The 20,249-nt window shown below is 49.8% G+C and overlaps 3 protein-coding genes and 1 long non-coding RNA gene across 8 annotated transcripts in view; 3 read left to right on the top strand and 1 right to left on the bottom strand.

Moving 5' to 3' along the window:
• Positions 1 to 214: 214 nt before the first annotated feature.
• Positions 215 to 3,594, top strand: MRNIP (MRN complex interacting protein). The gene is made up of 7 exons (XM_010719130.3): positions 215 to 364; positions 432 to 491; positions 661 to 758; positions 1,530 to 1,599; positions 1,900 to 2,036; positions 2,301 to 2,388; positions 2,902 to 3,594. The coding sequence occupies exons 1-7, from the start codon at positions 305 to 307 to the stop codon at positions 3,460 to 3,462; spliced, it is 1,074 nt and encodes a 357-aa protein (XP_010717432.2). The 5' UTR covers positions 215 to 304; the 3' UTR covers positions 3,463 to 3,594.
• A 483-nt stretch (positions 3,595 to 4,077) lies between these two features.
• Positions 4,078 to 8,508, bottom strand: SQSTM1 (sequestosome 1). Of its 5 annotated transcripts, none has more exons than XM_085236460.1 (8): positions 8,238 to 8,508; positions 8,004 to 8,099; positions 7,007 to 7,236; positions 6,755 to 6,911; positions 6,215 to 6,304; positions 5,465 to 5,709; positions 5,132 to 5,213; positions 4,078 to 4,394 (listed from the first exon to the last, which is right to left on the bottom strand). In XM_085236460.1, exons 1-8 carry the CDS (start codon positions 8,413 to 8,415, stop codon positions 4,237 to 4,239), a joined length of 1,236 nt encoding a protein of 411 aa, XP_085092586.1. In that variant the 5' UTR covers positions 8,416 to 8,508; the 3' UTR covers positions 4,078 to 4,236. The 5 variants fall into 5 exon arrangements, with proteins under 5 accessions (XP_085092586.1, XP_085092585.1, XP_085092582.1 ...); XM_085236459.1 differs by having other exon boundaries at positions 5,459 to 5,709; XM_085236456.1 differs by having other exon boundaries at positions 5,006 to 5,213; positions 5,459 to 5,709.
• Positions 8,509 to 12,457: 3,949 nt separating this feature from the next.
• Positions 12,458 to 20,249, top strand: part of MGAT4B (alpha-1,3-mannosyl-glycoprotein 4-beta-N-acetylglucosaminyltransferase B) — a 36,506-nt gene continuing 28,714 nt past the window's right edge. Inside the window, exon 1 of the mRNA XM_085237028.1 lies at positions 12,458 to 12,716. Within this exon, the coding sequence (XP_085093154.1) occupies positions 12,467 to 12,716 (250 nt within the window). The 5' untranslated portion in view covers positions 12,458 to 12,466. The remainder of the gene's footprint in view (positions 12,717 to 20,249) is intronic.
• On the top strand, positions 12,723 to 20,043 carry LOC109370122 (uncharacterized). The gene is made up of 2 exons (XR_014886702.1): positions 12,723 to 19,700; positions 19,880 to 20,043. It is a non-coding gene; the product is annotated as an uncharacterized LOC109370122 (long non-coding RNA).

Raw genomic sequence — 20,249 nt, forward strand, 5'->3', positions numbered from 1 at the left:
TAAGCATACACAGCGTTGCAAACTTATGTTCAGTGGCTTGCAATCAGTCTTCACAATCAACACTTGTGAAGACGGCTCAGACCAAGTGAGGGGTTTGGAAAGGGTTTGGTTGGTTGGTTTGGAAGGGGGTTGGTTGGTAGATTCGGAAGGCGGCACCCAGAGCAGCACGGCGCCATCGCTGCGGCGCACAGCCGCGGGGGCGGGGCATAGCGGCTAGGGGCGGGACTTGAAAGGCGGGGCCGAGGGATTGGCTGGGAGCGGGGTCACGTGAGCGGAAGGCGCGAGTTGCCATGGCGAGGGTGGGATGGCGGCGTCTTGTTGGGTGCTGCGGTGCTGTTCGTGCCGCCGCTTCCAGGCGCAGCAGGTGGGGTGCGGGCCGATGGGCCGGGAGCGCGCTGCGGGCCGCATCTGACTCCCTCTGCTCCTCCTAGGCCAAACGGAGCGGGAAATGGAGCTGCTGCGTGTGCGGGCAGCGGCAGGCCCTGCAGAAGGTGAGGGGCCGGAAGGGCCGGGCAGCCTGTGGTGGGAGGGGGGAGCCGAGCGGTGGCGGGGGCGCTGGGCGCTGTGCGGCCCGGCGCGGCGGGCGGTTTGCGTTGAGGCGCGGCGTCACGTCGTGTTGTTCCCTGCCGGACGCTCCCTGCCGCTGTGTTACTTCTGCAGGTCTACGGGCAGGGCTCCGGCCGGGACTGCAGGCTGCACGTCCAGAAGCTGAACTTGCTGCAGGGTGAGGCGGAGGAGGCTGCTGCCCGCACGGCTCGGTAGGGGCTCGTTGGGCTGTTGGGCTGCTCTCCCTGCTGAGCGCGGTTCTGCCCTGTGGCAAAGCCCAAACGCGTGCCATCCGTGTCACCTCTCGGTTACAATTTAGCGTCCCGGCATGCTGCTTTGAACGAGGGCTTCTTTCAGTTAAGATTATGGGTCGTTATTGTGTTGGTTAGGCCTTTACCTGTTAAAATATGTGGAACAGAGTTTTGATTTGTTTGGTTAATCTCTTTTATTGACAAAAATGCATTAGTGCAAACATTTGGGTGTAATTCCTCCTAGTCTGGAATATCTGAGTGATGCTTTCCTGTTTATTTCACCCCGGAGTTTGTTTATTAATTGCCTAATTGTGAACTGAGCTTGAACTTGTAATGCTTCCTCTGCACTCAGGGTTATTTTCAGAGATGAGTCAGAGGCAGTTAGATAACTTCGTTGTGTAATGCAGTGCTTCAGAGTTAAGTTTTGGGAAGAAAACTCAGTGTTTGTTCACTTTATTAAAAAAAAAAAAAGTAGCTATTCCCAAACATTATGAAATAAATTCCCTGTTTCCTTGCTTGCTTAGGGTATAATCAATGGTTTTAAGCTGTCATCCCAAAAGATATATTGTTCTATCCCTAATTACGATCAATTAAAAATTGTCAGTTCATAGTGCCTTTAGATCAGAGTCATTACTCTATTGGTATGGGAGGAAAGCAGACTAACTTCCAATAAAATATAAACAGACGATTTGCATGCTGTATTAGGAACTCCAATTTAAACATCTGTTTCAGGTACAGAGAAGAATGTGAAAATGACAACAGAAATGCTGCAGTCCTTCATGAGAACAGTTTGGTGCAGCAGGTGAGATGCCTATAAAGCTGGAGTAAATACCTACCCATGCTGACCTGGGGAATCAAAGTGAAACCAGTGATCCCTTTATATTAAGACAGCTGAGATGATAGTGTACATACAAGCTCCAGGAGAGAGGCAGAATGTGATGCATACAGAAACTCTCTGCGCTACCAGATACTGAACCTGGGAACAAGACAGAGGAACATGTCCTAAAGTGACTTGTTGCTGGAGGCATTCAGCTCAACTGTGACAATGTCAGGATTGAGAACATTGTATTTTGCTGTTTTCAGTAATTCTCTGATGTTGTAGGGGGGAAAGACAGAAGTCAGTCGCTGGAGTAAGTATCTGGACAAGGGCAGTGAAGATCAAGAAGAGGAGGAAGAGGAAGGAATTACAGAAAGGCAACAGTTCTGTTCCCGGAGGAAGAATGCTGTGGAAGAACGAAGGTACGGTGATACAGGCTGGCATTTTGGATGATAACAGAAATAACTTCTTTTTGTAATTCCTACCTTAAAGTGATGATAATTTGTTAAAGGGTTGTGGGAGGTATTTTATCATTATAGCTGAACGAAGTACAGGCTGTAATGAATAGTGTGGCTTAACTTTTATTGCTAGGAGTTTACTTTTCATGAGCATTTATGGTGACTTGTTTGTGATAAAAATGACAGTGGAGTTAATCAGGCACCTTTCTGTATGGTTCTTTCGATCAGGAAAAAGCAGGAGAGTTTCCTCTACAGTGATGTTCAGGAGAACTCAGAGGAAGATGGTGCTCTCCAGCTTGCCTACCGAGCCAAAAAGGTTAGAACCTCTTGAGTATTTTTAGCTGTAGAAGAGTAAAACAAAACTGTTTTCCTGGCTCCTTTTATGTCATTGTAACTTTGAAGTTTTAGACGTCTTCCTCTGCTCTTCTACCGAATGAACAGGGAGAAGCAGCAAATCGTATTGTGACTTTCTCTGTGAAGGGTTTTAGTCAGGTATAAGCAAATGTCATCTGGTGTAAGGTAAAAGTGGTTGAGCCAGATTCCTCCATCAGTGCAACTGTTGTCAGTTCTGTTTTGCTGTTGTAGAGCATCAGCACCTTGCATAAGACACAGCTATTGGGTTACTGTGATTATCTGCTCTGCTATTTAAGTTGGCTTGAGTCTTCTCAGCCCAGGGTTCATAGATCCACTTAGAGCATCAGTCTCAGCTCTGCTTCAGATTGCTGGTGAAAACTTAAGTGTATTTAAAGGACAAGAGTGCTCTTTCTTTGCCTGTTTCTTGGTACACATGCTGCATTTACAACCAAGTTCTTTCTTTTTCTTGTTACAGCACAAGAAATGTTCAACAGCAGTGCCTGATGAAGATGCTGTTTCAGCAGACAGTGGTGTAGTGCCAACTGTCTTTGAGTCCATAGTGCCACAACAGAACAACCATCCCCCAGCTGCTTGTACCAAACCCTCCAAGTGGGAAAAGTATCTCTCCTGTTCTAACAACTGTAGTGAAAATGCTGTTATGGCCACCTTGTCACCACAGGATGGCAGTGGAAAGTTGGGACCACACAGCACCACTGCTGTAAGTAAGGCCACTACACATTTGGAACAGGTTCAAAGTGCTCTACCTCTAGGTACAGACTTTGAATCTAAGAAGTGCATTGCTAGCACCGAGCAACTTGCCTTAAAACTGCCTGGCAGCATGCTGCCCAGCATCAGTTGCTCAGGTGAGAATGATGCATTGGCCAAAGAACCTCGAAGTCGGGTGCTATGGGCTGGAGCTGGTGACTTCAACACTGGCAGCAGACTTCCTGTACCCACCCTTCTGAGGCCCAAGCCTCACACCACTTCTTGTGAACGCCTCTTCTGCACAGGTGATGACTTTAATGATGATTTCTGAGAAACTTGGGCATCTTCACCATTGCTTTTCTCTCGGTCTGTTGTGTTTTTGGCTTGTATACTGACTATTGAAGCAAGATTTTGAAGTGAAGGTGGCTTTAAGAGCACTATTAAAGAAGTTGCTTAAAAGTTATCTAGCTGTCTTTTGTTGGAAAAGACTGATCCAAGAAGCAAGTGCTGGATTTGCACAGTGGTGTCTAGCAAGCGTATTAGAAGTAAGAATGGAAGTAGGGAGGGAGCAGAGATGTATCCAAGACTTTAAGGATATGTGACTGGTACAGTTAAGTTCTGTGATTAATTCCCCACTATAAACTGCAACTCTTTTTCCTTGTTCTAGCTCTTTATTTACATCGCCCATAGCAACTATTTCATTCAAAGCCACTGTGCAGGCTTCAGAGCCATTTGATTTCTCTTCACAGATGAATAGTCCTAAGGGTCTGCTCAAAGCCTGAGTTATAGGCAAGAAACAGACTGCCACAGTGCTGGGCTGTTTCTTATACTGGGAGTCACCTGACATGGAAATCATGTGCTCTTGGCCTGGAACCTTCTATCTTATAATCAAGTTGCAGTTAACAGAGTAGAACAGTAATGATAATTAAACACCCACAAACTCATCACCAGTGAAAGAGTGGCAGTATTTATTTCTTCCTCCACACTACAAGCACTTAGGACCATGAAACAGAAACTTTTAACAGAAGATACATTTGCTACAAGTTAACTGTACCACATTATTTTCTTTCGGTTAGAAGGAAACTAGTCTTTGTTACACAGATTACTACAAGTTAGGAGGCTGCTTGGAATACTGGATGGCATCTAGTGCTGCCCCAATGTCACAGTTCTTTGTCTGCAGGAGTCGAGTGAGCCATCCACCCTCATCAGAGAAGCCCATAGAGAGCATCTGGGACAGGGATTCAATCAAGCGAGGGTCTGCTTCTGTTGAGAGAATGATAGTTTGAAGTTAAAATGCTTCACATTAATAGCAAACCAGACAAGGCTGTAGTATCACATGGTAGGCTGGCACTAATCCTAGCAGATCTAGCATAGCTGACAAGCATTGGAAGACACTCTCCTCTGTATCCTACGAGGCAGACATTTTGAGGTACAGCATATGTAACCTGCTAAGGAAACAGCTGAGTTAGATCTGTCTGTCCTTGCCGTAAATTTCAGTGCTGGTGGATTCAGTTAAGTGACCTGGCATACTTTTAACTAGCTCTTGCCAGAAAAGTGTCTTAAGTCACAGGATGTACTGTCTACAGCCTGCATTAAAAGGCTCTCAAAGGGTACACAGCAAGGACACCGTTTAGGAGGTCACCTTTTTCATGCTGCTCAAATGGCATATTAGTACCAGTTTAAGACTTGCTGCTCCTGTTCAAGCAGAGAACATGCCTCTTCCTAACAGCATGCAGAGTGCTGCCGGAGCAAAAGTTACAATTTAACCTGTCCATATGGGAGCTTGGTTCCTAAGCAGGTTTGCTTATACTGGGCAAGTTGGCAATAATTGAGAGCAACTTTCACTCACATGAAACCTGCATGCATTCTCGTACCTGGTGGGAGATGTGGGTAGAGTGCAGCCTCTCTCAGCCCTGTAGGTCCTGCCTGGGGAGCTTCCTGAGCTACATCTAGGGAGCTGGGATCATCTGTCTCTGGCATTTGTAGAGACTGCAGTTCACCTGTGGAAGGATCCACTTCTTTGGAAGATAAGTGGGTCCAGTCCTCATCACCCCCTGATGAACTGCTTGACTCACTGTGTTCCTGAAATGGAAAGAAAGGAGGTCCAGGTGCTGCAGTGCTTTCCAGGTAGGATGCATGCTCTTACTATCTGCTTTTAATAGGAAGAATTACCTTCACAACAAGTCCCACCTTTGCTGTAAACCAGTAAAGCAAAGGTACCACATTATCTATCTGCTGACAACTGAATCATCAATCTCACAACACATACTGAATTACTTCCTTTTCAGTAAAGCCTCAGCAACCGTATTAAATTAGTACAGTGTTACTTGTACCTGGGACTGGAGGCTGCCATCTTCCATTTGTGTGGGCACAGGATCTATCACCATGTCTTGTATCTGCTCTGCAACATTGCTTACTACCGTAGCAGAATCTGTGTTATTCCAGTATGGTTTGGTCTGACTGTTCTGGTTAAGAGTACTGCTGCTTGACTCAGCGTTGTTATTCTCTTGATTAGGAGAAGCAGGAGTCACTCTGCTTCTCTGTCCTCCGTGTTCCACGTCAATATCAACTTCAATACCTAGGAACACATTTGAGACCAAAAAAAAAAAATCAGATTTTTTGAAAGCAGTTCTAAGAAAAAGTACACATTAATCCTGGACTGAATGCTGTAGCATGGCTGTAATCCTATAGTTTTCCATATAATATGTATGAATTCAAGTGTGAAGCATTCTTTTAGTAAGCTTTGATGCACCAATTAGTCATCCTTCACTAAATAGACAGACCATATGTTTAGAGGGTCAAGGCAGAACTTAAGCCTGCCTAAGAAAAATATCACTGTAACATGATTTTAAACCATTGGTGACTTGGGGTTATATAATTAATCCCTTCCTCAGCTCCTTACAAAGGACTCTGAAAAGGTACTGAGTGGGTAGCCTATACCCAATTTTAGTACACAATAATTTAAGGCTTTGAGGCTTAGTAGCACAAAGTGGTTCTGGTACCAACCATTACAGCTGGCCACTGCTCCTGGTGGGAGCAAAGCCAGTCTCAGGGATGGGGATGACACACTGTAAGTCACTTACCCAGGGGGCTCAGAAAAGCTGCCACACTCTCCCCAACATTCTTTAAGAAGGTGACATTGGGGTCCTGGGGCTGGCTGTTAGTAGAAGCTTCTAGAAGAACAATTTGTGTTAGTACACATAGCAGCCCACAGGGAAAGAGCACATCCCCAGGAATTCTTGGTGCTTATTTTGTGTCACTCATCTGCACAGCATAAAGGCAGCAGAGAGACTAAAACCACCTCTGGAACAGAAGACCAGTGGCATTAGCATTGTTAAGGCTCATCAGCCATGCTGAAAGGCACATCTAAGAGCAGAGCAGTGACATGCTTGACCTAATAGCTCTGCTTGGTCTGGTTTCAAATAATCCCTCTGTAAACTCATATATTGCATGGCCACAAGACACACCATAAGTGAAGTGTCCTGAAAGGGGCTAATTATTTCACACAAATTAGATTAGTTCCCATGTCTGTTTTCCCACCCAGATTCCACACTGTGCTGTGAAGTCCCAGCTACTCTAGCTCCTCCACCACTACTCTCCTTTACCAGACCATCTCCTCTTACCTCCAGCAGCAGGTGGACTGGAGGCAGCAGCACTGGCTTGGGCTTGTTCCGAGTTCTGGCATGGAGCTGCAGGTCCAGGATACCCCCAGCAGTGCATCCAGGGGAAAGGTGGGACGCCATGCCGCATCTTACGGAGCCAGCGCCCTCTGGGAAACCACTGCAAAAGGTAACGTTTGTGGGGCCAAGCGAAACTTAAAGCTTACATCTGGGTAGCATCCCATTCGTTGGTTCCACTCCCTAAGTTTTGCTCACCTCAAATGGATTCAGCAGCGGGCTTTGAAACATCACCATGTTGTGCTCCTTGTGGATGCCTTTCCCCTCGCAGGTGCTGCACAGGTCGTAGTTCGGGCAGACGGTGCACTTGAAGCGAGCACCCACCACCGGCCCCTCGCAGCCGTCGCAGATGACGTTGGGGTGCACCATGTCACGGGGAGGCTCCTGGCTGCACTGCGAGCGATGTTCACGCCTGCACTCCTTTTTCTCTATTAGGAAAAGGGAACTTTGCATCAAGAACGAGGGTACTATTTAAAGGCTGGAAATCGGGCAGAGGAGAAGGAAACACAAACAGCCCTTGTCACAGCAGTATTGACTTACTAGGTCAGTTTATTTTTACACTGGCTGCCAAACACAAGCTGGGGGCACATAAGAACACTGACCAAGTGCAAAGGGGTGTTACAAGGATACCTGCTCCTCAAACAGCATGCCTTATCCCTAGCACTCTGCATGTTTGTTTTAGATTAGTGCTGCACCACCCTGCTTGGTGTGTTGTCCTACCTTGTGAAGTGCTGTGAGAATGGAACACTTCTTGAGAGGGCTCAGCAGTGCCAGGATGCACAGCAGATGAGAACTGAGACAAGAAGGGTGGCTTACATGACTCATTGCATGGACTGCAGATAAAGCTTTGCAGATATCCAAGTGAACAGAAAGGACTGGGGAACGATGTGCTTAGGAATAAGCTGGATTTTGGGCTCCTTAGCATGTCATGGCACCTGCTGGCAGTACAGCGGGGAGTTCACAGAACCAGCCCAAACACAGCAGCTCTCACCGTGCCAGCCGAGGCCACGGAGCCAGGAAGAAGCCCTGGGCAGGATGTGTTTATGTCCTGTCCTTACCTTGCCCTTCATTTAATCCCCCCTCTGAGCTGTGGCATGAGGATGAGGGACAGGACGGGGATTTTCCCATTCTCGGAGCCCAGCCAGCAGCACATCGAGCCAAAGCCCTCAGTGCCACCGGGGCTGCGGGGCATTACCTCTGATGTACACGCGGAAGACCCCGTCCTGCACATAAGGCATGGCCATATCCAGCTCCTCGTCGGTGGAGAACGCGATCAGGTCCCCGTCTTCATCTGGGTAGGGCAGAGAACACCGTCAGGCGCTCGGCCCAGGGAACAGAGGGACACCGCGCCGCCGGGCCCGCACCCACCTCCCGGCCAAGGGGCTCCCGGAGGCCCCGACCCGCGAGGGGAGACCCCCGCCCCGCTCACCCTTATAGTGCATGCGGAACGCGGGCGGCGGCCCGGCCCGCAGCAGCCCCTGGAAGAGCTCGGCGACGCGGTCGTGGACGGCCTGATAGCGGACGGGCGGCATCAGGGAGAAGCGGCGGATCTCGCGGGTCGCATCCTCCTTGCCCAGCAGGTAGGCTTTCACCGTCAGCGCCGCCATGGCTGTGGCGCAGCAGGAATTGCCGGCGGGACGCGGGGCTGCGATAGGCGCTGCGGGGAGGACGACGCGGTACGGGCGTGGTGCTGCGAGACCGCGTCTTATAGCGCCGCGCTGCGGGCCGGGCGGAGCGGGGGTTGGCCACGCCCCCTACTCTCAAGCCACGCCCCATTGGCCTGGCTGCGCCCGCGGCCTGCGCTGCCAGGGGACAGGAAACAGAGAGCCGTTTTTCGTCCCGAAAGTAATGCCTCCTATTTATCTCCGTGGAAACTACAGCAGCTACAAAGATCACAATGTTCGATAGAGCAAGTTCTCAGCTACAAAGCGCTGTTTTTCAACATTGTCACCACTGCAAAGCTATGCGTTTTCGCCAGCGACGAACAAGAGCCTGCATGCTGCTCTCATAAAATCCTGTCCCACTGGAGGTGACTGCTGTCACTGCTGCTAAAATGCACCACCCACCCACCGCCATGGTGTGCGCACACCCACTCATGGTCTCCATAAATACTCAGCAGGCGTTGGTGGACATCAGTGAGCACCATTTCTTCAACCTGTGCTGCCATCCCACCACCAAATAGAAGGCATTACTTTTGGAGCAGCCCTTGTACTTCGGTTGTGTAGCACTGATTTCCTCCAGCCTGGCTGCCCAGCTTGGGCTGAGATGATAAGAACGTTGAACCTGTGCTGTGATGCAGTGCCCTTTGCAGCCAAGCACAGGGTGAGCATTGGTTTCCATATGCCAAAACATGGCCTGCCATGCGGGTCTGTCCTTGGCCCACGTGTGGCAATGTTGAGATCACAGCACTCTTCTGGAAGGCAGCACTCATGCAGCATGAGGTGACAAGTGAAAGCTTGATGCAAGCTATGGCCTGGGCATTAACACCAGGAATCCTTGCTCTCCTCCATGTGAACTTCAGTAAACATGGAGAACGTCCCATCTCTGTGCTGCCTGCTGAGTCACACTGGGCTCTCTGGCTGTGACATCATTCACTTTCTCAAAACACAAAGAAAACAAGGCCTCGGCCGGGCTGCGGTGAGCTCAGCTCACGGTCACGGGATGGGATGACTCAGCGTTCCCTCCTGCTCCTTGAGGTGGGGATTTCCTCCTCCAGGCCCTCACTCTGGTGTTTCCCGATGGCTGGGGCCCTGCTGTGCTCCCGTGTATTCCCATGGCACTCACTGCATCTTCTCATCCCACAGCTGGACAGATGAACGGATGTCTCCCCACCAAACCCCACCTGCACACAGCTCTGCAGCCTGAGATTTGGCTTGAGCTCGTGTTAACTTGAGCCTGTATTAACCCAGGCTTGGCATTCATTTGACAGCACTGAATGTTTTCTTGCCTTTCTTTAGGAATCATGCTCCATCAGAACAACCCTTTCTCAGAAAACCACTTGGCAACCCCAGCTTATGAGCAGCTCCCCAGATGGACAGAGCAGAAGGACAGCAAAGCGGATGGGAATAAAACTGCTCCAGTTTCACGATTCCAAGTTGCAGAGGAAGGGCTCAGAAAGGAGCATTCAGCACCCCTGCAGCTCTGCTTCCTCCCTCCACCCACCTTCTGCTGGAAAGTGTTTAAAAACATTTGCTGAGATTGCTGCTCCAAAGGCCCAATCATCAAAAGTGCTCCTTCTGCCCAAGCTCTGCACAGTCACAGCAAAGCCCTGCTGGGATTCAGCTCCCGTGCTCACAAACCACAACAGAGGTTGCTGGCAGTTCTCCAGAGGGAATCATTATCCAAACCACCGTCCCACCACCCTGCACCTGGGTGCGGGGGAGGGTTTGCCCCTGTGCAGAGCTGCAGAGAGCAGGTGCTGGTGCTTTCCAGAGGCTTCTGGAGAGGGATCCTCCGGATGTGTGAAGTCAGATGCTGATGACTCACCCTGCCCCGTGACTACTTCCTCCTCCGGCCCTGAGAAGGGCGGCCTGCCCACCTCCATGCCTCCTTCAGCCTCACCAGGGCTTTCACCCAGCCCTGAGGCAGCTCCTGGCGTCCAATCACCATAATAACACCTTGCATCCAGCCTGCTTCCAGAGTGTCACAAATACATGCTCACACATGCATATATATGTACACATTAGTAGGTATACATGCATTAATATAGAAATACATCTCTTTTTTGGTGGTAGGATCATATTCAGAAACGTTGCTTAGGAAAACTGTGTGGGTGGAAGGGGAAGCCAAGCTGTCTTTTTGCTGTCTCATTTTGAGGTTTGGTTTTCCTGAAGCTGAGCTCTGAACCTGGTGGTGTTTACATAGGATCAGAACCGTTCGTCATTGGTGTAATGCAACACTTCTTTTTAAGGGAGGAAGAGCTGGCACTGAGCAAAGAAGGCAGGAAGAAGGTGCAGATGGCAAGTACAGAGTGCAGCACACATCTGTGCCATGAGAGCTCATCAGAGCTCCGTGCTTGCACAGGTGAGATGGCACTTTTTCCAACCTACGTTCATTACCTGGAGTGAGTGTTGTGTTCAGAGTGTGATTTGTGACTTTTGCCCCGAATGAGAACCTGAAGGTAATAATGTTTGAATGCAGCAGTCTATGGGCACCTGGCAATGAGGTCACTTTGTTGCTGATGAAATAGCACTGTGCTGATGCAGGGCAGCTGGGCCAGAGTCAAGTTGGGGGAATGACTCTTCAGAGAACCAGACAAAATCAGCTATCAACCTGCACTGCATTCTATATCTGGTCCTAACACGCATTTCTCCTAATTTCTGTCATGGCCTTGGCTGTGGGCTGCTGTCTGTGTGCTCACACTGTGCAAACCAAGCTCCTGCAGTGTGCTCAGTGCTGCCAGCACCGACAGGACGAAGGTCACCGGGCTCTGTTTGCTGTTTGGGTTTTTGAGTGTTTGCAGTTCACAATTCAAACTTTGCTTAAAAAAAAAAAAAGAAGGAATGACAAAATAAAGCTAAAACTGAGGTGGGGGCAGGGAGGGCCTTTAGGAGTCAAGGTGAACTTTGCCACCAATACAAATGTCACAAGGGCCGAAAGTTGCACTCTTATTTTTCCAATGAAAGCCCAAGGTTTTGTCGTGTTGTGGTGTGGGGAAGCTCATTCATTTCTTCAGCCTTTTATGAAAACAAAATACAACAGAGAAATTAGATTAAGCCCTATCCTTTGGAAGGAATGTAATTGATTGTCTTGGAGAAATTATTGTTTTTCTTTCCCACTGCAGGTGCATTGCATATCCCAAGCGGTGGGAGCATTGTGCACATCTGGAAACAGCCCCTCAGCATCTGATGCAACAGAACACATCCTGGTATTGCCCTGAACTCTGCAGTGGTCATAGGGCTCAGCACTGCTATCACCTGCAGCTCTCTGGAGGGATTCCCCCATTAACTGCAGCTCCCGCAGCGCACGTCAAGGTTTCAAAAAGTGATTTATTGCCCAAAATGGGGAAGGGATGCAGGGCTGCCCAATGCCACCCCATGTGTATGGCTGCTTGTCATACAGCGGTGCTGTGGCTCTGGGAGCCCACAGTGCTCTGCCTTTTCAGCCCAGCCTCACTGTGCAGCTCACGAGGAAATGAAGCTGGGCCCATCAGCAGAAGACGGAACAAGCTAAGTAACATTTATATCTGATTTCTTCTGTCCTGCCCAGCAGCTGAAGGTGGACTGTGTACAGGGTGTTTCTGCACCCACTGCGCTGCACACAAAGATATGTGTACACAATGCACACCTGTATATATACAGACAGACAGACAGGTGCATGTAGGGATATGTACCTGGGCACTCACTTTCGTATGCACACATCCACACAGACCTGTCTAGGCACCCTTGCATGTGTGCATTTCTGTGTCAGGATTTATGTGTGCACACACAAATACACGTGTGCAGCTATGTGCATAAACTGAGTATAGAGATAGCTGCCATTATATATGCAAACCACGTGCACGTGAGTGCATAGGTACACACACGTGCACACACGCACAACGATGTATATACGTATGCGCGCACACACGTGCACACACGCACTCCATCGCAGCTGCCATGCCGCATTCCCCCACACGGGGGCGCTCCCCGCCCGTGCCCCTCCCGGCCCCGCCCCTCCATGCCCCGCCCCGCCCGCCCGGCCCGGCGCGGCGCGGTCCCTGCATGCGGGCGGGCGGGCGCCGCGCCCCGCTCCGCGCACTCCGGGGCCCCCGGGGCCGCCGAGGCCGCGCCGCGTTCGGGCCATGCGGCCGCCGCCGGCGGGGAGGAGGCGATGAGGCTCCGCAGCGGCACGGCGCTCACGCTGCTGCTCGGCTGCCTCTGCGCCTTGCTCTCGCTCTCGTGGTACGGAGCCTTCGGCGGGCACAAAGGTAAGGGGCGGCTCCGGGCCGCGGGGCGACCCGGTGGGGTCCGCGGAGACCCTGCGGGTGGATCCTAGGGACCCGAGGTCCCGGCTGGCGGCATCCTGACGCGCCCCGGTGGGGTCCCGTAGCGCCCGCGGGGACCGCACTGGGGGTCCGCGGTGCTGCGCTGCGGGCTGGGGGTGAGCCGGTGCTGCTGGGCGCTGCCGGCTGCGATGCTCGAGGGGAGAACCCGTGCCGGCTTTAAATCCTACGGGTTTTCAATCCCTATGGAGAGAGGGGACCCCGTGGCTTCAGGGTGCTGAGGGACCTGAAGGACGGGGAGCCGAGCACCCCGCTGCCGTGCTGGGGCTTTGTGGGCAGCCCCTCCTTGTGCTTCTGCGTGGTGCTGAGCTGGGTGCCGTGTTCGGGACGGTCCCTGTCCACAGCTGGGAGCTGCAGCCTCTGCTCATCCTGCAGCAGAAATACGGGGCGTGATCCCAACGGAAGCCCCTCTGTGTCCTTCTGGCAGGGCTCACAGCCCTGATTCCGCCTGGCACCGGTTGCTGACGAGCAGCGGTGGTTACAACAGGTTACAGGTAGCGCGGGTTGTATGCCAGCACAGTGTGTTTCCAGCCGGTGTGGCTGTCCTGGAATCGTTGTCAGCCCTCAAAGGTCATGCAGTCCATCCCAGCCCATACATAGAATCGGGGAATACATATCCTTCCTGCCTGATGTTTATCCTATTGATTCCTAATAACCTCTGATGACAGAGATACCCGAGCTTCCCAGACAGAGTTTGACATTTAACAGCCCTACCAGCAGGTTTTTCATACGATCTAAGCAGAAATATTGCTCTGTTTTCCTTTTTGGGGTACACACAGGGAAGTTCCTTCCCTCACTGCAGGAGCTCTTTGGTCTGTGGTCGCTCCGCTGCTCCCCTCAGGGCTGTCATGCTGAGCTGATGCCCAGCACAGGGCTGAGGCACTGCTGTGCTCAGAGAGCAGAGCTCACTGTGGGTCTTATCCTTCTTGCTGTTTACTTTTGTTGCTTTGTACTTTTGCTACAGATGATGCATGGTTTTAATGTTTTTTTGTCCCATCTGGCCTTCAGCCATGCTTCTCCAGAACTTTTCCTGCTTTCCGTTCCTCACCTGTTTCATTGCTCTCACCAAATCCCATTACGTCACACTTGTCCTGGCTGAACCACGTCTTCCCTGTTTTTACAGATGAGCGCAGGGGGTCGGGATTGTTCCAAATCCTGCTCTTATGCTGGCAGTCCCTCAGCTGGGGGTGGCCTTCAAATGCCAACAGTGCATTTTGTGTCCCAACAACCAGCTCATGGATGGGAGTCCCAGTCTGGGCTGGCTTCCCTGGACCATTCCTCAGTCAGGTCCTCCCACTCCTTGCTTTATTGGCAAACCCCATTCACACCCATTTGTGCCCGCAGTGGGGCACCCACCCTGCAGTAGCCAGGTCCATCTCCAGCATCCCAGCTCTATTATGGGATGTCATAGCCCTGCCACAGAAATACAATGCGTTTGCAGTGATTTGGTTTTGGTAAATAAGGGTTTCTTGTGCTCGGGTTCTCATCACTGTCTAAATACTTCATTGAAGTTAAGCTGATTAATCTGTAATATCCCAGATCCTCCTATCCCCATGCCCTGGCTTCTCGGGGCAGGCTGTGTCCATCACTCACTGCAGATCGCTGTCCCCTGCCAGGACCTGGGGACAGCTCTGGTGACACCGCTCTGCACAAGTGGGGAACACATGGATGATAAAGAGACAGAAAGCATCGCAGAGCCTGCTTGCCTCTGTCACCTGCTCTTTGTTGGGAGGACAAAACAATTAACTGAAAGACGTTCAAACAGGTCTGACCAGCTCCAGAGCCGCTCTCACACGGCCGTTCAGGGTTTGCTTACCCACTGCAGGCAGCACAGGGGCGATGGTGCCCTCCTTGTGGTGCATGATGTTGCAGGCTGGCAGCCCTTGGGAGCAGCACCCAGCAGCTTTCCTGCCTGCAGATGAGCAGCAGAAGGGATGAGAACAAGTTCTGGTGAAACGCTATCTGGTTGGTGGGTTTCCTCCTTTGATATGAGGACTGTCTGGATGTGGCAGGGCTTCCTGCTGCTCTGTCCTTTCCGTTCCTTGCTCCTGCACCCAGAGTTCTGCAGCTCCTGTTGGACTTTGCGGGTCATGTCCCTGCTCAGGGCTGGGGCTGTCCCTGTGTGCGACATCCACAGTGTAACATGTACCAACCTGTGGAGGCTGAGGGGGTGCAGATGGGGGCTCTGCAAAGGAGCTGCGGAGGTTGGAAATCTGTCATTAAAATGCACAACAAATAACAAGGATGTGCAGGAGTGTTTCTGAGAGCCCCTGCTGGGTCTGTGCAGTGCTCACCAGCAGCTGTGACTGATGCTCGGAGTGCAGCAGCATGTACAAGATTATCTTGCTTATGGTTTGACCAAATTCATCCAGAGAATGAGTGGCACCGTGCAATCTGTTGATGTGCATTTATCAAAATAAATCTTTCATTGCCTGGAGCCAACTGTATTTCTGCTTATATCGCTTGGCAATTTACTGTTGGGTTTTCACACTGAGCTCTCACTCTGTGTGCCCTTATGGGTGTTCCTCTGCTGCTGGGATGGAGTTAGGGACAGAAGCAGAACGGGTTGCTGCACACCTCTGGTTATACCGAGCATGTCCTGTGGTTTACTTCTCTTGCAGAACAAAACCATTTCTGCTTTGCGATTCCCTTTGATTCATCTGGAAGAAATCATTGATTTGTGCTTACATCCTGAATGTTCATTGATTATTCACTTAGTGTTTAAGGTAAAGCCCATCTACAGCTTGCTAGTTTAAGTGAAACTGCCACTCATCTCCGGAAACCTTTGAAGCCTGCTGAATTATGAAGAAATTGCTTTAGTGATAAACTGGGCAAAGCTGCTCCGCCTGATCAGCTCTGGTACGGCTGCAGTGGGCACAGTGCTGGTGTTGGTTCTCCCTGCACACAGAAACCCAGAGAACCTTTTTTGGTGAAAGCCATGGAGAAATCCACAAAACACTGCTTCTGCTGAGCGGGTGGGAAGAGCTGAGGCGAAGGGCAAAGCTGAAACCCATTTTGGGGCAGAATGGCAGAAAACTTTTGCATGGCTTTTGGAATTATTGAGGTTGGAAAAGATCACAGAGATCACCAAGTCCAACCACTGACCCATCACCACCATGCCCACTAAGCCGTGTCCTCAGTGCCACATCTTGCCCATTTCTTTCAAATCTTTGCTGGATGTGAACTCACTTCTGCAGCAGCCAACCTACCGACCATTGGCCCACTGTTGGCCCCAGTGAACGCTCACTGAGATTTGCAACAATTGGATTCCAAGTGACAGTGAACAGCAAACACACCCAAGCCCTGGGATGTGCCATGCAGCTCTCCTTGCCTTTCTTTTCCAGTCTTTGGGTTTAGGAATCCCTGGAGAGCGAGACCGGGATGCCTGCGGGGTGGATGGCATGGAGCATCCCAGCTCATGGGGAAAAACTTCCCTCCTCGCCTGCAGGATCCAACACCGATGTTCCCACGCTGGTTCTGAGGTTGGCCTCTTGTTTTTTCCCAAGTGGAAGCCCGTGAGGTCAGCAGGGCTCAGTGCATGCAGGCAGAAGTCGCTGCCAAATTAAGGGATTATGAAAACTATTAAAATAAAGGAAGGGTTTTAGCTGGGGCTGGAAGGTTGTACTGCTAGAAGGAGAGGCTTTTCAGGGATTGCTGATCGAGCATCTGCTTAATAGCTTCCTGGCTTGGGGAGAGGATTGTTGTCTTTGACAGAGGGAAATGTGTTTTCCTGCCTTTCTTATTGTAATTGAGGTGTAGAGACTTTTTATTCAGCGATGACCTTTGTTTTGTTTGTGGTAGAACAGCTCACGTCAAGCTTCTCTTGCATTGCAAGACAACCCAAGGAGGACAGGTCTCTGTTTTAAACCATCTTTCTCCTTTCTCTGCAGCATTGGCTGCTTTTCCATGTGCTTGTGTCCCTCTTGAGTCACATTCTTTTTTTCCTTATGTTAGTTGAGCTGCCTTGTCATTTGCTTTTATCCACAACCTCACGCTTGTGGTTTAGGGTTTGCTGCAGTGAGTTGATACTAACCTGGGGAAGGTCACTGCGCTGGTACCAGTGCCACTGCCTGCTGCCTCACCTATTCCTCCAGGAGTTTTTGGACCGACTGGTTCTTTATGACATGGATGTGCCCTAAAGGATATGAGGTAGTTTTTCTTCTCTCCCAGTGATGGTGAGAGCTTTCTGGAAGCAAAAAACATGCAGCATTCCCATTGCGTGTCCCCACATAAGCAAGAACTTGCCTGTGTTGGGTGCCTGGTGGATGAGTGGGCTTGGGTAGGGTTAGGCTCTCTCAGGATTGACAGCTCCCTTAGAAAAGTGCCCAAGGAGTGAATTATTCAGTTAATGCTGGCAAAAGCAGTGTGGTGTCCTCCTCTCCCTCCTGTCAATGCCCAGACTCTAATGTTGTGCTTTTGTTTGATCTTGCCTTTCCTGTTTTAACGATGCCTTTTTGGTGCCATGTCTCATTGGGGTTTCTTTGGAGCTGTCTTTGATATCTTTTCCCTCTTTGTCTTCCATTTCCCTCAATTTCCTCTCTTCCTTCTTCCTTTGATTTTGTAGAAAATGACCAGGATGGACTTACTCTATGTCTCTTTCTCTCTTAAGCTTGTCTAATTTGACTTACCTACTATTCACGGACCTTTCCCAGATGCTTACCTAACACTGGCTTCATCAGCTCCACAGAGAGCTGGCTGATCCCACAGATTCGTTGTACCCCAGCACTTTACCTCTTTGGGTGGTTAATTGAGAGTGGTTGCGGGGTTGGGCACAACAAACTGTAGGCAGAAAAACAGTAAAAGCAGAGGGAATGTTTTAATGCCATGGCTGAGCTGAAACTTTCTGATCTGAGGGAATACTTGGGGCCTTGAGGGACATTGAGGGAGCTTATCTCACTCCTAGATGGAGCCCGAGGTTAATCATAGAATCATAAAGGGTGGAAAAGACCCCTAAGATCCCCAAATCCAATCCATCCCACCGTTGCCATAACCACGTCCCTCAGTGCCACATCTCCACGGTTCTCAAACAACCTCCAGGGATGGTGACCCCCCACCTCCCTGGGCAGCTGTGCCGTTGCATCACTGCTCTTTTGGAGAAGAAATGTTTCCTACCAACCAGCTTGAACAAAGGAGAATGAAGCGTTGTGTTTCAAACCTGGTTCATTTGCTGATGTCGGGAATGGAGAGGTATTTAAAAAAAAAAAACATAAGAACTGGTAACTCAAATTCATGCTGCATGCAAATTTCTTGGTTTGACGGCTGAAATTCTTCATTGTGCCATCATTCTGGTGAAGACCAATGAAATGTGGCTTTTCCCTGAGCTGGAAGGCTGTGACGAGGGAGGGGATAAGCGACCAGAATGGCATTTGTGCATAACTGGGACAAGGACTGTGGGCTGGCTCCATATACATCAGTTTGTGTTTCATTAACGTCTGGTTCCACCCTGTCTGTCGGTTTTATTAGATTAATTTATTACTTTCTGAAAGTGCCTCTCCAGTGAACTAACATATCTGTTTACTGGAAGTATTTGGTTACCACGAAAAAGTGCATTTGGCAAATATTAACTACTTTCTTCTGTTTCTCTTTGCAATTTAATTGTCTATTTATCTTGAGTATTAATTGCCAAAGGCCTTGGTAATTATTTGCTGATTTTGGGAATAATCATTTGAAAGGATTGGATTACATTTGCAATATTAATCATTACTGTGGTGTGCTGCTTCAGAGGATGGGATCTCCGCGGCTCCGATTGCAGTGTGAACATTTACTGCTTGAGACTGAGCTGCTGCCTTAAAATAACAGAATCGTTACTGAGGTTTTGTTCCTGAAACGGAGCAGATATTTGCAGAGAGTCAAACCTGGCAGGCACAGTTAGCCTATCAGTGTGCTTTTCCTGTTGGCAGGAGGAGCGGTCAGGCTGTAGTCAAATATAAAAATGGTTGAGGTTTATTTACTTTGTGCTGCTCCAGTCTTGGCCAGATAACACAATGCCATGGCAGTCCCTCCTCCGGTGTGGGTTGGTGGGAAGCAGCTGCCCGGTGCAGCAGCAATGCATCTCGCCTTTGTGGTGCTCTGCAGGGGTGTTGTTCTCGCAAGCAAATGTGCTGCAAAGCGCATCTTGCTTTGGGGGAAGGTGAGAAATTGGAAAGTCTCTGCTGGGAGCTGAGTAATTGGCACCTGCTATTATTGCGTCCCTCCTCCCTCTTTTAATAACTTGTTTATAAGGATGACTCTCCTACAGATCTCATTACAAAGCTGTAAAACATGCTTTTTTAAAAAAAAAAAAAACAAAACATAACAACACAAAGCATTCTTATTCCTATTGGATCTGCATACGTACTTCCTTCTGTTTCTACCAGAGGGAGGACAGCTTTTGTCTCATCCAGGGATCTCCTGCTTCTGGCTGCAGTGGGCAGCAGATGCTGTTCCTCTACCAGCACCAAGCCTGGCAGCAGCCAGCACAGCTGGGAGGGCAGTTCTTGTTGTTTTAGGCCTGGAAACAAGGGTCGTGCAGGCTGTTTGAGTTCCTCTGGCTCTGCCTCCATCTGAGCTGTGCACTGACTTGCATTGCCAGGGAACCGCGGCATTTAGCACCCACCCCTGGGACCTCTCGTTGCAGCAAATCCCACTTTGTTCTGTTGCACACTGTGATTTGGCTAATTGCTTTTAACAGTGTCGTCTTCATTCCTTTATTAGTGAATCGTGATGCAAAGGGAAGCCGGGAGCAGTTTGGATCCCGTCGTGTATCGTTGGATGACCACACTGGGCTCAGCTTTGTCCCCATGCACACGTTGGGAAGAGGCAAAATCGTGTCCGTGACAATTGTTTTCTGATTCTTTTCATTACCTTGCAGAGCAAAATGATAAAAAGAGCCTCAGAAAAGAGGGCATTGCAGCAAGCCCTGGCAGGGAGGTAATCTCTTTTCTTCGTACCGAGGTATAAAGATAATTCCGATCGGGATTGAAGCAGCGGATGGCAAATAATTCTTGAACAATCCGCTTATGGTGTTCCAGGACGCGAATGAAAACCACTAATGGGATAAAGAAGGATCTAGATAATTATCTCAGCTGCATTAAATCCTGTCGTTTCAGGAGAGTACTCTTGTGGACACTCATTTCATGTGTACAAAATGCTAAAGCTGACCAGACATTTTCAGAAGCCAGCTCATCCCAAAACAAAGACATCATTGCTTGGTGTTCGGCTGTCTTTTATCTACCTGGCTGGTCCTAATAAATCTCATTTCTGCTCTCTGCTATCCTGTTTCCCTTTTTTCCCTTCCCTACAGCAGCTTGAGGCAGTGACACACATTCTATCCAGGGCAGATTTGAAGCTTTCTTCATCCCTTTGCTTTTTCATTTGTTCTGCTGGTTTAGGGAGAGTTCCTGTTGTTTGGTGTTTTTTCCCCCCCCCCCTTCTTTCAGCTGGTAATGCTGTTGTTTTAAATTTAACTGTGGAGCTGCT

The sequence above is a fragment of the Meleagris gallopavo genome, chromosome 15 (genome assembly GCF_905368555.1).
Source record: "Meleagris gallopavo chromosome 15, MGAL_WU_HG_1.1, whole genome shotgun sequence".
Lineage (NCBI taxonomy): Eukaryota > Metazoa > Chordata > Aves > Galliformes > Phasianidae > Meleagris > Meleagris gallopavo.